Raw genomic sequence first — 18428 nt, forward strand, 5'->3', positions numbered from 1 at the left:
TTACCAACTTATCTGTCTGGATCTATTTTTCTAGTCTTAATCGATAACTTCCTTTTTTTAAAAATCTATTTTAACTAACAAATGTCAGTGTTAACTATTTTCTGGTTCAACCAATATTTTATTATGCAGTGTTAACAGAATATTTGCCAGGTTAAACCTAGAGATAAGAGTATGCAGCTATGGTTACGTTAGACGAGAGGAGTCAAAGACGGGAATTGAGCGACTAAGCATCCAAATTAGAGTGAATCGCTCGAATTAGTAAACAAGTCTCCTCGTTTCAACACTTATTCTTATTTTTAACTTTTTATTTTATTTATACACCTTTATACAAGACTTCATTACTTACACCGTTAACTTTTAGTAATTTTTTTTTTTTCTACTAAGTTTTTACATTCCTTTTCTTACCTTTTTTGCCTCTGTGGTCTCTGGCAGAATGACCAGCGCTGTGGAACATTCTGCTCCTCAGCATAATGCTGAGCCAGGGCCAATTACAGCCGCAGCACACACGCAATACACACTTGAAACATACCGAATGAGAGAAAGAGAAAATTTTTTTATATCTCTCATTATATGTTTTTATTTTATTGTTTTCTTTGATTATTGTTATTTTGTGTGTTTATGTGTGCGTGTTTTTGATAGTAATAATTGTTATGTCCAATGTTTATGACAGCAGAACTCCAAGTTGGATGATCCTAACAGACGCAGTTTTTTTCTCTCGTATCTTCCTCAAATCCTCACCAGGATATTTGTGACAGGATGTGAAATGTGTTCTATTTTTTTGTTGTTCATTCAGTACAATAATAATAAACACCATTTACACCTCACAAACATTAAGTGATCATAAGTAGAAATATTAGCTTTCGGGTGTAAATAAATAAATACGGTTGATGTTAGATATTTTTAATTATGAACGAGGTATAACAGCGCAATCTACTGATTATATCAATATAAGCCCATACTCAAGTACAACAGCAGAATATAGGTACTTTGATATTATAATTATTACTCTCATTAAACTCTAATAATATAACATGTTATATTTAAGAAGATAATTATCTATATATTTGTCCGAGCGGAGATAGACGCACACTAGGAAGTTTTGTGCTCTATACTGTAGGTAGATAATATTTATTCACATGCATTTAAATTAGACATTCACACAGTTATAATACCTACTATGTCTATTATATAAAATCATCAAGCTCGGTAAGCTATCAGTATTGAGTCACAAGTAACAGATGGAGCCAAACTCTGACCTATCTAAATTTTTACAATTATGACACCGATATTACTAGAGAAAATATTCAAACACCCACAAACAATTTTAAATGGTAACGGTGACGAAAGACATATAAACTCATCGTAGCCTCAACTAAAAGTATTTACAGGAAATTGTCTTTATTTTATAAAATTAATTAAAATCTAGCTTGCGAAACTAGCTCACGTGAAGACGTGACTTTCTCGACCATTGCTTATTCAATACCTATTGCTCACAAAGTTTATAATTGTTCTACTTGTCCTACAAACACATCAGGACCATAAACTACACAATACATACAATATACTTTTATTTCATTTTAACTGTTTTAGTTTATACTAATTTTGACATTTCGATGCCCCTAAATTCTCTCAAAATTGTTGTCCTCTGCCATTTTTTGTATTTTAATGTAATTGTAAGTTTATACGACTTATTTTAGTTACTTTTATAATTGTGCTTAAGTTATACTTGGATCCATCTAAGTATTTCCAAAAATATCTAGCGATTAGATAATGTAGTGGCGCGTCCCGAGTTCACATTTTACTAACCTCGGTCTCCCGACTCCCACATCGAAACGTATAAAGGTACTCATCGAATCTAACTACAGAGTGGGGGGGCGGTGGAAACGTACAAATCCACTAATTTCACGCTCAATTTGAAAAATATCTGTTATATGTCTATACACAATATCAATTATTTATTTATAAGATAATCGCTCTCATAATAGATATAGGCGACTTCTGAAAACGTAAGTTATTCGTCTTCCCACTCGATACATTTCGGTTACTAAAGTAGTTATTGTTCTATATTTCTTATAAAATCGAAACCTACTAATGAAGGATCGGTGTCCTTTGAGGGCCTAGTCCGAGTCGGAGTCGGACGATGGCGCGGCGGGCGCGACGGGCGCGGCGGCGGGGGCGGGTTCCGGCTTGGGGTCGGGCGCCGCCGCGGCTAAAGAGTAAGCAGCAGCCGGAGTGCCGCTCGTGCGCTCGATGCCCACGCTGAAAGCGAGCACACGGGTACATTGACGGTCACGAAGAGCTCTAAAGTCTCATCCGGTCGTCTCGTCGTATACTGACCGATACTCGTGGCGCGCGAGGTACCGCACGTACTTTTCGGGCGGGTCGTTGTCGTGATTCTGCAGCGAGACGGACCGCACCGTCATGTGGGACACTTGCGTGGCCGGCATCGTGAACTCCACGTAGGCCCACTGCGCTAGCTGCTCCGGGATCTGGTCGTACGACGTCAGAGCCATGCGGCATACGAGGTTGTGGCTCGTGTACGCACCTAGGGTCAAGTCATCGCTTTGAACACACGAAGCGCTGAATAGATATTATTTAATTCGAAACAAATGTCGAAGATACGAGTATAAGAATAACATTTCAATTTTTTCGTGCCATGAATGAAAGTTCCTATAAATTTGACTTCAATATAATTAATTTTGATAATACAATTTGATACCTCATTACGACACTCTAGGCAATGAAGCTGCTAGAATGCTGCTGTTTCAATATTCAAATTCATATCTCCGGTCGCAAACTCGTCTTGAGCGCCGTCAAATATAACAAACTTCATACAGAAAAAATGGTTTGACAGTTTTTGAAACTCGATTTAAGTTTGATTGATGTTCTAGAATGGGCCCGTAACGTCGTAAATTATTATATTATAGCCTATTATTCGTTCCGACAACTTTATCCGTTTACCCTGGCCTTCCTTGGGCAGTCGCGGCATGCGCCACACGATGGCGCGATGTTGGTGCTCGTACTTGGCCTGACCCGACGTCACCTCGATCAGCGACTCCTGCAGCGTATCCACGGCACCCAAAAATCGTTCTATGCCCTTAATCTTGCCGGTACGTCTGGAAAGGAGTGGTTCGTATTAAACCGGTGCATCGATTTCGGACAAAAGTTAGAGGACGCTAGAGGGTAGAAGTACCTGTGAGCCGACTTGACGGAGCCGTAGCGGAAATGTTTCTCGACTCGAAACAGGTAAATCCAGCACTCAGGGATGGGGAAGCGCACCGCCACGTCCTCGCACGGCACCTGCCCCAACTTGCGCGACGCGAACCCGGGCACCAAAACGTCCGCACGGAGCTCCACCTGCGCATACGGTACGGTTCGTGACGCCCTTTGACGAAGGACACTAGAACTCACTGCCGCCGCACGCACCTTGTTGCCGGTCACGCACCACACGGCCTTCAACTGCAGGGGCAGCTCGCGGTTCTTGGGAGGACGCACGCGAAAGCGCATGAGCTCGATGTAGCACGCGTCGGGTGGCTTGAACCTGCGCGACACGCGTCCGACGTTAAAACGTGGCGTTAATATTATTTTAGTGGGTCACGTAGCTCAGGCGGAACCCCTCACTTGATGATCTGACACTTGTCGAACTCGTCGGGCTGCACGCAGGCGTGAAATTCGGGGTCTTCGACGCGGATCCACTCCTCCGTGACGACGGGGATGATGTCGTGGCGCCCCACCACTTCCTTTCCTTGTCGCCGCATGTCGTTCACGCCTAGCTCTATGTCCGGCATACCTGCGGACGGACGGCACGTCACAATGTACCCGCTAGCGTGTGATCGATGCCAGAATCCGACGAAGTCTTACCGCTCAGGAAGCCGAGGAAGAACAGTCTGACTCGCGCGATCTGCTTCACGACCGCGCCGTCCGCCTCCTGCTCGACGTACAGCTCGTCCACGGCCGTCACTTGCACCTGAACAGAAACGTACAAAGATACCGAACCGTCGTTAGCGGTTAGTAGTCACCTTTGCTCACAGACGATTGATGCGAGTAGAGGATGTGAGTGTGTGTAGCGACAAACCTCCTCCATCTTGTAGGTGAGAGCGCGGTCCCGATGAGCGGCGATGCGGAACAACGCTTCTTCTACGCAGCAAGAGAACTCTTTGACGTGCTCGTAGTTGAGCGAACCCAATTTGAACAACTGCGACACCTATAACGCACATCGGGCCATCAGTGGAGAGTTATATTTGTTATATTGTTCAATTTTAGGGTTGCCTGGAAGAAATCGCTTGTTAGCGATAAGGCCGCCCGTTGCCTAATAAACGTGTAACCTACTTACTTTTTGTGTTTCTATATGTATAATTATGTGTAGGTATTATGGCAATTAAGTATAAATAAATAAATATATGTGAAGGAAAATCGAGAGACGCGTCGTTCGCCCCGAACATACCTGCGGTGCGTGCTCGACGGGCAGGCCCAGCTTCCGCAGGTCGCTGCCGAATTCCTTGACTCCCTGGTAGTCACCTTGAATCGCGTACGCCGCGAATTGAGACAACTTGTTGGTGATGCGCTCCGCCTTTGTCACTTGGCCCGGTCTACGCAGTCAATTTGCTTACTTTACAACCTTAGGTGAACTTTAGGCGGCCGTTGGAATGTCACACCAAGTCTACTTAGCCGTGACGGTGTTTGATCTTAATTCTTCGTGATACTATTTATAAGACACTTAAGTATAAGTTTGGATAATTAGGAAAATTATAATTTCAACTTATGTTGATAAGAATAAACACATTTTTTTCGGATCTACATATTTATAGGTATAATATAGACAGTCTCCTACCGCACTCCCGGTCTCTCCTTGTAGAAGACGTACTGTAACTTGACAGTGAAGATCTTGCCGAATTGGTCAAACTGCTGCGCGGCGATGTCGGAGACAGAGTAACAAGCCTGCAGCGGCAACTCGTGCAGAGGCTCGCGGTCTCCGGCCGCCGCCAACACCTGCACCGCCGGGCTCTCGCCGGCGCCTGCGCCCACCACGCGCACCCACACCTTCTTCCAGAACCTGTCGCCACACGTTAGGATTTACATTGACAAATTTATTTATACAAATTTATTGCAGAGCGTCCGAAAAACCTTTGTCCGGTGATTTTCTTTTTGTTGGGTTGTCTGAGATGCATCTCCCAGCCCGGGCCGGCGTAGGTGGTGCGCGGAAAGTCCTCGAGCGGGACCGACACGTCGTCGTCGAACAGAGGCGTGGGAGGCGTCTCGCCGCCGCTGCCCGAGCGGCCGCGACCGGACTCCGCTGCAACCCAATCGAAAACACCTGTACGGTTCCGGTTAAATAATACGAAATGTAATGTTCACTATTACATTTTTATATAGCACTCGCATACAACAAATAATTGAATGCTAAATGAATGCTTTGCTAAGCAATATTATGCCGGTTGTCAAAAAAATTCACGCTTACGTCGCTCCGCTTGGAACTGCTGCTGTATAGTGTCTATTGCACTCTTATCGAAGGGGTTGGCCCTGGGCGAGTCCGGTGCTATCTGGGGCCTCGGAGGAGGCGCTAACGCCGGCACTGCGCTGCCGTCGATTACTACTTCACTGTCTTTGGGTCTATGGAAACATATTTTATTTGAAAAGATCATGTTCGACATTTATAAATAAACGTATGCACCGGATACGCACCTTATAAACACGGAAAACGTATCATCCGCGGAATCAGCGGAGCCTTGGTGGTCAAGGCGTGGCGTGGCAGCGGGCGCCGGTGGAGCCTGCATGTGCAGGAAAGGATCGAACGCCTCCGACTCGAATCCCTCCGGCGCCGCGTCAGAGCTGCCATCGTCGCCCCAAGCGTCTAATATAAAAACAAAAATATTATCAGAATACTAATATGAAATTAGATTATTATTGTAAATATATGAATATATTTACAATGAAATTATTTATTACATTTTTGTCTCGGGACCTCAACGTACCTGCGGTCAAATGGTTTCCGGCCACTGAATCGAATTTGGCAGCAAACGCATCAAAAGCATCTTGAGATTCGGTATAAGTCTCTTGAATCATTTCTTCCGCCTGACCCCATCCAAAGTCAGCTGAATTATCGACATCTTGTTTAGGAGTCGATTTAATTGGTCCGCTATCGAAAACGTTTTCCGTGGCGTAGATGGTTCCACCGCCCACGTCCATATCTTCACCGATAGGAGTATCTTGAAGAGATCGGTCTTCTGATGGTAAATTTTGGAATGTGTCGCTGACTGGAGAAACCGATGCGTTTACTTCTCTAACTCCAAAAATATCGGATCCCACATTTGTTGTAATATCTTCTTCAGTTATATCAAAGGGGTTCTTATCAATCTCAGAATAAGGTTGATTCACTTCCATGCTACTCTCTGTTAATATAAAGGGTGATGGTTGAGAAATATTTTCAATAGTTTCAACTGTGGGTTCTGACGTATCCATATCGGCGTTAGTATTATGATGATCCATAGCGTCTACGGTCATATCAGATTCAGTCGACTGTGTATATTGACTAGATGCTTTAACCATTGTTGAAGAATTAGTAAATAATAACTGTTCTGTTTCATTTGGAGTTTCACTTGAGGTTGGTACTATATTTAAAGATTGTTCCGGATTAGACGTTAAATCTATTATATCATCGCTCAAAAAATCAATAGGTTTTTCTTCCTTCTTAGGGGCTGCATATAAGCTCAGTATTGCTTCTTTAGTTGGTTTTACTACAACTGGCACAGAAGCTTCGAAAAGATTAATGTCATCAACTAGCGTGGTAGCTTGGGCTTGTGGTGGGAGCTGTGGCCTAGGTGGAGGAGCCGGTCGAGGGGGGCGAACCGGAGGTGGTCTCGCCGGTCTGGATTGAGTCAAGCTCAGATCAATATTGGAATCTGCCACTTGTGAATCTTCTAACATGTCTAAATCAGGCGTCGGACTTGGCGAATGAATGTCACGAACCGAAACTGGACTCGGCGTTCTTGTAGGTGGTATACGATTAAGCAAATGTGAACTAGTAAACTCCATTTGACCTGTGACACTAAGAATCAAATTTTGAGTTTCTTGTGGAACTGGTCTCACAAGATCTTGATTGTTGGTTGTAATAATTGGTGTGAAACTATCGTTTTCTCTATTAGAAACCAGATCTAATTCTGTTGGTTTGACAACTATTTCGTTTGGTAAAGGTTCTTCGATACTTTGATGGAAAATGTTTGTGGAGCTGTTATCATCGAATTGCTTAGCACCCATGTTAACAGGCTCAGAGTTGCCAAATATGTCTATGGGAACTGTATCACCCACGGGTGGTTCATAACTATTTTCAAAATCAGAAAAAGGATTGCTTGCGGCAAATGGATTATCGCCTCCAGCCATGTCTTCATGGTCATTATTGGCTGTCACCATAAAAGGATTAAGAACTTCAGCAGTAATGGGAGTTGCTGGTTCATTGATACTCAAAAAAGGGTTGTATGCCATTTTGTTTTTTTTTTCAACAAAAATAAACTAGTTCAAAAATTCTGATTCGAGAAGTTTAACTTCAGTTTTTCCCGGAGCCAGATTACTGGCAAAAGATGTATCAAATGGGTCAAAATCTTGACCACCTGCTTCTAGATTATCTAAAGGTTCAGGTGTGAGTGCTTTTATCTGGAAAAGATCGTCTTCTGTTTCTAGTAACGTTTTATTTTCCTTCGTGTCTGAATCAGTAGAATCTTCGCAAGAAAACTCCTTAGCTAATAGTCTTAATTCTGTTTTACTTGGTTTGATGTCACTGGCGAATGATGTATCAAACGGATCCTCTGATTCAGTTCTGAATGTTTGTTCGTCACTTGGAGCACCAGCTGGGGTTAAAACTTTAACTTTAATATCAAGACCCTCGCTTTGAAGAAGATCAGTGGGAAAGTCCTTTGTGCTTGTCTGGGGAAATTCAGAATGGCGTCTTTTAGTATTTACTGCTATATTATGAGAGGACAAATCATCATCAGAACGTGTCCGCTGTAAAACGTTAGAGAATTTGTCTTTAGCTTCGTAATCCTCGGATAAGTCCTCTGAGATAGATAGCTCTCGCGTGTAATATGGTGTTAAAGGCTTACTTGGCTTAGACTGTTTATCAAAGCAAGAATTTTCTTCAATCCCGTCCACGTTAAATAGAACGCTTTTGCTGACTGTTAAATTTTCTGGACGAGACGATCGTCTAACTGAGTTTCTTTCTTCTATTTCGTCTGCGCGAGGATCAAAGTCTGGATCACTAGGAACTTTATAGATTGCAGCAGGAGAAGAATCTATTAACTCTTTTTCGAGTAATTTTAACTCAATCTTTCCAGGTGCAACTATTTTATCGACTATTGTTGTATCAAACGGATCTATTTCATTGACTTCAATTGGGTTCAGAGGAGAATCAGCTAGCTGTGTAAGATCTGTAGTGCTTCCTCCTAACAAGTCACGTCCAGGTTTATTCAAATTATTATCAATAATATCATCAGAAGTGATAGACTCTCTAATCCCAGAAGGGTCAGTCAAATGAATTCGTACAGAAGATTTTCTCCTGTTATTTAGATTTACTTTTACTTCTTCTGCGCGGGGATCAAAGTCGTCATCATCCTCTAAAATTACTTCTTGAGTATTGTTAAACTGTGCCTGCGGAACAATAGCATCAGCGAAACTGGTATCAAAGGGGTCATCCTGATCGACATATGGATCTAAAACATCAAGTTGGTCTTCAACTATTCCTTCCGCAAAAACTGATTCCTTTGAATTCGCTTCAAAAGCAGACCACGCTTCTTGTATAACTGGTTCGATATTAATATCGCTTTCGTCAAGTTTAGATACTTCTACTTTGCATTCAAGAGATTCTGCAGCTAACAATGTAAATTCATCAACTTCTTCTTCACAATTATTAACGGTAGCGTTATCTTCGGTTTGAATATCTTTTGGTACTTCTTTTTTGATGTGTTCGACTAAAGATGTACTTAAATCTATTGGTGTTGTAATGGGTATATCAGCATCAAGATCTAAAATACTTTTTTCCACAGGATCCTCAATAACATAACTCGATACAGCTGAAGCGGTCTTATCGTCGCTTTCTAATAACAAATCACCTGGTATAGTCCTCTTAGCTCTCTTTGTTGTAACTTTAACATTATCAATACGTCCAGTGAGAACCTCTACAGCAACTCCGATATCCAATTCTTTTTTACCCTTTGAAGACTTTACTTCTTGACCTTTTATTATGGCATTAACATAAGATGTATCAAATATGTCATCGTCTTGGTTTTCTTCTGGAGAATCTGGTACATAGGCTAGTTTCACTTCTCCTCGCTGAACCGCGTCTATATAAGACGTGTCGAAAATGTCATAATCCTCATCTTCCTCTTCAGACTCATCGTCGGTAACACCGTAATCACTTTTATCCTCGTCGTTGTCTGCGGTGCTAGCCTGCGCAAGATGGGGAAAGTCAGCTTCAGTAACCTCAACTACTGGTCTGACCGGCTTTTCCTTTTCTGCTGGCTTTATTTCATTTTTAATAGTCACTCGTTGAAAGAAAGATGTTGACTTTATTCGATCAAGATCACCCTGAGTTTTTTTTAATACAGAATCTACACCAGTGGTTAAATCTTTAAATTTAGACCATTCTTCATTCTCCTTTGTAGTGCCAGCGTTTTCAGCTTTTTGCTGATGTTCTTTTTTATACTTCTCTAATTCCTCTTCAGTAAAGAGTTCTTCTTCACCTTTACGCTTAGACTTTTTTCCTTTTTTCTTCTTTTTAAGGCCTTTGGGTAGCTTTAGCATTATATGTTATTAAGGAATACTCTCTTATTTGCTGGAAAAGAAAACAATATATTGTAAGTTAAAAGTCTTTACAATCTTGCGAAAAAAATCCAAATAAATTAAATAGATTATTTTTATCATCCTACAAAAAAATACTCGTTTAATGTTAATGTCATAAGTTCGACTGCACATCACTTTTTTATATCATAGGGAGTTGGTTGGTTTATTTGCCTTTCACCAACAATAGATAAGTTAAGTCACATACTTCATTAAATTTATTGAACGATGTTTCTTATGATGTAATAGAGATGTTAAAAGAGTCTAAAGGCTGTGAAATATGTGACACGGACGAGGAAAAGCGACAAAGCAAGGTCGAAAGTAATGAAATCTTGGCGAAGGCCGAAAAGTCGTCTGTCAGATCAGGTACGAGTAACTACACGTACCGGGCCCGTGAAGCTCTTGCCCATAAGCTACTCGGACCTAGACCGCTATGGCGGCCGTACCTTCATCGCAATAGAGAGACACGGAAACAGGCGAAGGCTAGTAGGGCGCTCGAGGCGTCTGGCTCGCGACTGACATCGCGCAGTGCCGCCCCTATCGACCCGCGCCGCCACCACTGCGCATGTCTCGCTTACGTAACTCCTCACCCGTCCTGCGCCACCCGCTTTCCTTCATGTCTTTCCAGCTCGATCTATAACTGAATAAAAACATATTTATTGGCTTTTGCGAACGAAGATACCTACGACATAGTGTTACCTTAAACCATCTCAAATTTATTGATCGATATTTTTATTACACTGGAGTTTTCAGGGAAACACTATACCTATAGCAATCAGGAATAATGCTGAAATAATATTCTAATTCTCAATTAACGCTGTTATTTTTTTATGGTAAATGGGAGACATATTTGTGTCTCTTTCGCTTTACTCTGTCAGAAATAAACAAAATCCGAATGAAACCAATAAAAAAAATGTTGAAGGAAACATAGGTATACGCGAATATAATTTTTTCAAACATATTAAAATCATTTTATGTCTCATATTTTGTAATCAGTTCAAGTGTATAATATCATCATAGTAAAAATTTACGAATATTAGAAGAATCCAACAATATATTATATTGGCAACACAGAACACGACCTGAAAATTATGAAAACTAACACGCATTACCCATGAAATGAAATAATATGTGTTTTGTAGTTTTTTGTTGTATTTTATTATTTCAATTAGGATTCGACATGATGGGCTATATGATTTTAATTAGGTGATTTTTATTGCAAATTTTCGCAGGGTATTTGATGTTGGAAATAGTTACAAATTATTGTATTAATATTTAAACACATCACAAATATAATAAATATATTGTATAAAATGTCTCGGTGACCAATATATATCATCTATAGTCCACGGAATGGAGCACTCCGCAATGGCCTAAAGGTCTAGATACCAGGCCATAAACCAAAAAAAAAAAAAAATACACTCCGCATAGAGTAATGCCCAAAGACAATTATAGATAATATTCTGCCAGAATCAAAGATCCTAACATATTTTTCATTTGTTGTGACTAAACAGTGGTGTTTTGTCTCTTTTTTACACATAGATATTTTACACTCCTTGAATTATTGCGTTTCTGTGTTTCTCGAATCTGATTTGCACACAGTAAATATTGTATATTTTTAATCATTCTCTGTAAATTAATTATAACAATAAATACCCATACGTACCACCATATGACCGTGAAACTTCATCGTTTAAATGAAAAAGCAATAGAATCGGTGTAACTACTGTTTTATGTCGAAAATGTTTCGTATGCGCATCTTTAGTGTTATCCAGCAAAGGTGAAACACGTGGGCAGTGCAAAAGAAAATAAACGTGGTGGTGAGAGTAGTTTTGAGCGATGGCGGAGCCAGCGCCCGGGAGCATCGTGAAGGAGGGCTGGCTGCTGAAGCGTGGTGAACACATTCGCAACTGGCGTGATCGCTACTTCATACTGTTCGACAACGGCGACCTAATGGGCTTTAAGGCGCAACCTGAGCGCAACAACTACCGCGACCCGCTGAATAAGTTCACGGTGCGGGACTGTCAGATCATGGCCGTGGACAAACCGCGCCCCAACGTCTTCACCGTTCGCGGCCTGCAGTGGACGACTGTCATAGAGCGGAACTTTGCTGTCGACTCCGAAAAGGAGCGGTGAGTCACACGCTCAGTCCAAAGTTCGACATTTGTTTGTTTACAATTATTGAGAGTGCAAACTTATTGCTGTTCAGCTGACCCATACTGCTTTTGACTTATCACTACACTGTCTTTACATATTATAACAATATTATTTGTAAATATTATGTTTTGAGCAACCCAATATTGGGATGGAATTAGTCAAAGTACTATTAATGGGCTTATATTTGTGTCTGATGAATTAAGTCAAAAACTAGTGAACTGAAAATGATGTATATTTATGTTGACACAACAATTAGAAATCATGAAAATTGCTATTGTGTGAATATAAGACAATCTGATTAAGAACATTCATAAAAAGATAATGTGAGATTGTTCCTCTTTTATCTTCAAGAATGTGGTGTATAGTGCGTAATTCAAAAGTTAGAGCATTTTACGGACTGTTCATCTAATAGAATAATGGTCTTAAATATACCCATATAATATAATATTTCCACACTAAATCATATGGACTTGGTACTTTATATAAACAAATATAACAAGGTTTATATGTATATAACAATGTATCTTATCAATCAATATTATTAGTATAAATCTAATAAAGAGAAAGTATTGCTTGAGCTTTACCACTTATGTCCAGTTTAGTATGCCTGACGTACACAATTGCTTTTGCATTTTTTTTAAATTTAATACATAAATTAATTTATTAAAGCTATTGAACAAGTATTAGCTGACATATGTTTCCAAGTACCCAATTGGCTGTCACAATATTTCTTAACAAATAATAATAATAGATAAATTGTAATCCATTGATACTTCTGATATTATTTATTTCCTGGAAGCTTACAATGAGCTTTGTTAAAATCAGTTCTCCAGCATCTTACTAAATTCTCTGGTTTCTAAATTTAATCACATTTTCATACCATGATCTCCTAAAAACTGAAAGACATTGGAATTGCAAGACCAAACAAAGGAACAATAATTTCATGTGTGATCTCGGTTTAAGTTTTGTTCAATTTATATTATACAAATAATTTAAATATATAAATTTAACTAATTTGGTACTATGTTTGTTCACATTTTTAAAATTCTGGTTGATTTTAGTTTTACTAATAATTCAAGTTGAAAAGAATGGGGTAAGTATAATTCATTTACAATTTTTTCTTAAAAAAAAAGGCTAATATTCAATCAATCAAGTTGTTAATAATATGTTATTGTTATAACTTATTCAATTAGTAAGAAATTATTTTATTTTACAGAAAACCCTTCCATTGTAATGTGCCTAGAATTGAACATGATAACATGAAGATTTTTAAATAGAAGGAAAACCCAAACGAGTTTTCATGGAAGATGTGGATGTGAGGACGCCTAAACCCTTATTTGGGTGTGTGCAGACAATAGATTTGAAAGCAGGTATCTAGATTTTCTATATTGATAACAAAACAACTCATAAATCATAAGTATCTTTAATATAAAAATAAGATTAATCTATTTTATTTATAAAATAATTAATATAACCAATATTCATTTGTTTTCAGGTACAACTTGACTTCCTCACTTGCCAAACAAGTTTGCAAAGAAGAGCCCCAGTTGAACATTGTCTGTTGACACATCCATATCTATCTCGATACTGTCAACCTGTATTGAATAAAAAATGTTCTTAGTAATAATTTTACGTGGATATTATTAACATATTATGTATATGAAAAATAACTATTTTAATTGCATAACACCATGAACCAAAATATACTTCATGAAGAAATATTTTAATTCATTGGAAGCTTGTTAAAAATAAAATACAACATTTTCACCTATTACACTTTGTACCTCATAAATAAATTGAATACATTTTATAATAAACACAGTCTGATATCTAAATCTTCTAGATTTAACTTCTATTAAGTAATATAAAAACGACATAATACGCAATATGTTTATGTGTTAATACATTCAATCGATGCATGTTTTTGGGTGATATTCAGAAACGAAACTGTTCCCGTGTTTTTAAAACTTATTTTGAACTTTACCGATAGACTCTGGTTACTTCGTTGATTAAGTGTTGAATAGTTTGCTGAGCAATTTATTATGTGTACACTAAAATCTACAAGGGGTCTGTTGTCTTACTTATATCAGTCCAAACTCAACACCTTAAATATCTGACATCCAATTATAATGCTGGTTTTGCCATATTAGACGTAGTATTTGTTTTAAATAAAACAATATAATATATTTATTATGTTTTAAAGTAATAATACATATATAACAAAAACTACCTTTTTTAAAAACCGCGTAGTTCCGTTTCGAGGTCATGGTATGAATTTTCATATAAACAAAATATGATTACCGCTAAGGTCACGTCGATGTATTCGTTGTTATTATTAGTGTATTTTATTTAACAATACTTGTTTTATAACAGTACTTAAGTGATTCAATATATTTTTGTCTTATGCAGACAAGGCTGCCTACTTCTTGTGCCATTTAAAGTCAAAAGTAAATAATTATATCTAAGAGACACAACTATACATTTTAAACAATAGTTGTATGTATACAAGTGTGTGTGTATGTCCATATTTATAGTACTCATACATACTTGTACTTAATAGCTTCATTTCCTAAGAATCAACATTTTTCCCGTCATCCCATTTTTGATCAAAGCATTAAATCTCAAACAATTGAATCTCTTAACTTTTGTCCTACGAATATTCCTTCTTTTATGTTCCAGTCAATTACAGAAGACGAAGTAGGGAGGAGTATCATGTCGGTCTCGTCCAAAGCCATTGGTTATGATTGCATTGGTCGGGATATCACTTCCTATTATTGACATTAATTCCGGTACTAGCACACATTTTCAACATCTCCGTTTCCTCAGGTGTCTTTTCTAATATCTGGAAATATGCCCATGTCATTCCTACTCCTAAAATCGCTAACCCAGTTGCCTATTCTGATTATCGCCCTATTTCGATCCTACCTTTTCTTTCTAAGGTTCTTGAACGTATTCTTCACCAGCAATTACTTATCTTTCTCAACGAACACTCCCTTCTTAATTCAGTTCAATCCGGTTTTCGTCCTGGGCACAGTACCTACGGCTACTGCACTTACTAAGATTATAGATGATATTAGGCGTGGCATGGATAATTAAAAACTCACAATACTGACTTTGCTTGATTTTAGTAATGCCTTTAATTCGGTAGACATTGATGTTCTTCTTGCCTTGCTCCGTACTATTAATATGTCCCCGTCAGTTATTAATTGGTTCTAAAGCTACCTATCCGATCGCCAGCAACGAATTAAAATAACCGACTGCTATTCCTCCTAATCTCATGTCTCTGCTGGTGTACCACAGGGTGGTATTATTTCTCCACTCCTCTTTTCGCTTTTTATAAATTTTATTACAAATCATCTGTCATCCAACTCTCATCTTTATGCTGATGACCTTCAAAAATACAATCAGTCTACTTTTAATGAATTGCCCTCTGCTATTCAGACGGCAATCTTTGATTTAGAAAAAGTTGTTGAATGGAGTAAATCGTATGGTCTTCAGATAAACCCTAATAAGAGTCAGTCCATTATCATTGGGAGTGCATCGTATATAAGGAGAATTAATTGGTCAACTTTACCCCAGATTACTATAGATAGTACTGTTGTTCCATTTTGCTCCACTGTTAGGAACTTGGGCATTACCTTGGATACAACCCTTTCTTGGCAGTCCCAAATTAAAGAAGCAGGGGTTCTTTTCTTCGTCTCATGCGCTTAATAAGTTACGCATTTTTTTGTTGTTGCAGCTTGATAAGCTAGAGCGCTTAGAAAATGTTTGCATCAGATTCATATTTGGACTTCGTAAATTTGATCATATTTCGGAGTTCCGAAGAAAGCTTAACTAGCTTAACCCATTCGATTGCGGCGTAACATGCACATTTTACAAATTCTCTATAATGTTCTTTTTATTCCTAAAACCCCTAGTTACTTAAAGAAAAATTTTATGTTCATCTCTGGCGGTAGTTTTGATTTGCGTTCCTTAGACAACCTAATTCTTGAAACTCCCACTTATAAAACTGAATTCTATCACTCCGCCTTCAAAGCAAAGTATCCTGCTATGGAATTCCTTATCTATTCATATCCGACGAGCTCAGTCATTAAATTTATTGAAAAATCTCCTTTTTGATCATCTTTTTTCTGCCTCGTGATTAGCTACTACTTTTATATATTAATTGTGAGTCAATTAACCTTAGGCTGAGCTTTTACATGTCTGTTTAGACATACTATTATTTAAACCTTTTCTTTAGATTTTATTATATTTAATTTTAGTTATAGTTGCATGTTATTATTAGTATCTTTTTGTTAATTAATTATGCATCTCTTGTACTTTACCCTCCGTAGGTGTTTCTTTTTTTCTATTGTTCCGTTTTAGGGTTGCCTGAAAGAAATCGCTTGTTAGCGATAAGGCCGCCCGTTGCCTAATAACTCATGTAATCTACTTACTTTTTGTTTTTTTTTCTATATGTATAATTATGTGTATTATGGCAATGAAGTATGAATAAATATCTCCTGTGCTTGTTCATTAAATGAAAATGAAAACACGTGTTTTAAATGTAGAAACTCAAAGCATGTGGATAAATATTATAAATATAAATACACAGTGAACAGAGGCGGCGTGCGTGCCAACATGCGCCACTAACAGAGGTGCCATTTCTGTTTTGTTGGTAGCATTTTTTCCTCAACTTAATGAGCGATTTAGTGGGCAACTTCAGTCTGTTAATTTTGTGTCACGGTGCGCGCGCACCGTATAATTTCACTCTCATCAATTTTTCATAACGCGCCTAAAGAAGTATAACTTCAAAAAAACTTCTTACCGAGTTCTCCATATAAATTACTTTCAATAATTCAATATAAACTTAAATGGGCACAAATGTGATGGGAAAGATATGACATACATTCTAAGAGAAGTAGCATTTAAGAGGAACATTTCCACCACATACATATATTGTTTTCTTTTATTACTCCGAGGAGTGAGAGTTTTCTGCCTTGTTTTTGCTGGCATGGTCGATGACAATATTATTGCAATTTTGTAAAGAATTCCTCTCTTTTCCATTTAACAATAAAACAAGTCATTAGTATATTGCAATAATATATTCGATAAAGAACGCGGCAAATTTGTTTGAGATACGCAGCGAAGAGTGGGTGGCCGCCATCCGCTACGTGTCGTCCAGGCTGAGCGGCGCGAGCGGCGCTTCGGGCGAGCAGCCGGCGTGCTCCGACGCCGACGACAGCGACATCGCCCAGCTCGGTACCAGCTTCCGAGACCCGCGCCGCATCACCCTCGAGAAGTTCGAGTTCGTCAAGGTGCTCGGAAAGGGCACCTTCGGCAAGGTGGTGCTGAGTCGCGAGAAGGGCACCGGCAAGCTGTACGCCATGAAGATCCTCAAGAAGCACCTCATCCTGCAGAAAGACGAGGTGAGTCGCCGTCGGACGGCGCGGCGTCCGCTCGAGCCTTCGCTCACGCCCGACCTGTTCACAGCTGGCGCACACCATCACAGAGAACCACGTGCTGAAGAAGACGAAGCACCCGTTCCTGACGGCGCTGCGCTACTCGTTCCAGACGGCGGACCGCGTTTGCTTCGTGATGGAGTACGCCAACGGCGGCGAGCTCTTCTTCCACCTGTCGCACGAGCGCTGCTTCAGCGAGGAGCGCACGCGCTTCTACGGCGCCGAGATCGTGTCGGCGCTGGGCTACCTGCACTCGGAGGGCATCATCTACCGGGATCTGAAGCTCGAGAACCTGCTGCTCGACAAGGACGGCCACATCAAGATCGCCGACTTCGGGCTCTGCAAGGTGAACATCACGCACGGCCGCACCACGAAGACCTTCTGCGGCACTCCCGAGTACCTGGCGCCCGAGGTGCTCGAGGACACCGACTACGGGCCCGCCGTGGACTGGTGGGGCACCGGCGTCGTGCTGTACGAGATGGCCTGCGGCCGCCTGCCCTTCTACAATCGCGACCACGAGGTGCTGTTCTCGCTCATCCTCGAGGAGGAGGTGCGCTTTCCTCGCGCGCTGTCGCCCGCTTGCCGGGCGCTTCTAGCCGCGCTGCTCACTAAGGAGCCCGCCAGACGCCTCGGCGCCGGGCCCGGCGACGCGTTGGACATCATGCAGCACCCCTTCTTCGCCGCCATCAACTGGGCCGACCTGCTCGCCAAAAAGCTGCCGCCGCCCTTCAAGCCGCAAGTGGACTCGGACACGGACACGCGCTACTTCGACTCGGAGTTCACGGGCGAGTCCGTGGAGCTGACGCCGCCCGAGGGCGAGTCGGCGCGGCCCCTGGAGTTCCCGCAGTTCTCCTACCAGGACCTGTGCTCGTCCGCGCACTCGGCGCTGTCGCAGCACTCGGCGCTGGCGGTGCCGCGCCGCTCGCCGCCGCAGGCCGCCCGCCCCTAGCCGTCCGCTTTTGTTCTTTTGTATATATTAAAATAAAGTTAAGCGACGTGTCGTCT

General features: G+C 40.4%; 2 protein-coding genes and 1 long non-coding RNA gene across 3 annotated transcripts; 2 read left to right on the forward strand and 1 right to left on the reverse strand.

Moving 5' to 3' along the window:
• Positions 1-884: 884 nt before the first annotated feature.
• On the reverse strand, positions 885-10455 carry LOC125060447 (protein stoned-B-like). Its single transcript, XM_047665352.1, has 16 exons — positions 10272-10455; positions 7535-9820; positions 5973-7456; positions 5683-5851; positions 5459-5610; positions 5125-5293; positions 4832-5053; positions 4445-4589; positions 4076-4204; positions 3862-3967; positions 3622-3790; positions 3427-3541; positions 3194-3357; positions 2962-3116; positions 2338-2545; positions 885-2259 (listed from the first exon to the last, which is right to left on the reverse strand). Exons 2-16 carry the CDS (start codon positions 9787-9789, stop codon positions 2118-2120), a joined length of 5784 nt encoding a protein of 1927 aa, XP_047521308.1. The 5' UTR covers positions 9790-9820; positions 10272-10455; the 3' UTR covers positions 885-2117.
• Positions 10456-11301: 846 nt separating this feature from the next.
• LOC125060375 (RAC serine/threonine-protein kinase) lies at positions 11302-18418 on the forward strand. Its single transcript, XM_047665256.1, has 3 exons — positions 11302-11957; positions 17108-17390; positions 17455-18418. The coding sequence occupies exons 1-3, from the start codon at positions 11665-11667 to the stop codon at positions 18370-18372; spliced, it is 1494 nt and encodes a 497-aa protein (XP_047521212.1). The 5' UTR covers positions 11302-11664; the 3' UTR covers positions 18373-18418.
• LOC125060376 lies at positions 11964-13943 on the forward strand. The gene is made up of 2 exons (XR_007118852.1): positions 11964-13352; positions 13478-13943. It is a non-coding gene; the product is annotated as an uncharacterized LOC125060376 (long non-coding RNA).
• Positions 18419-18428: the final 10 nt, after the last annotated feature.

Source organism: Pieris napi, chromosome 21, assembly GCF_905475465.1.
Source record: "Pieris napi chromosome 21, ilPieNapi1.2, whole genome shotgun sequence".
In the NCBI taxonomy this organism is placed as follows: domain Eukaryota; kingdom Metazoa; phylum Arthropoda; class Insecta; order Lepidoptera; family Pieridae; genus Pieris; species Pieris napi.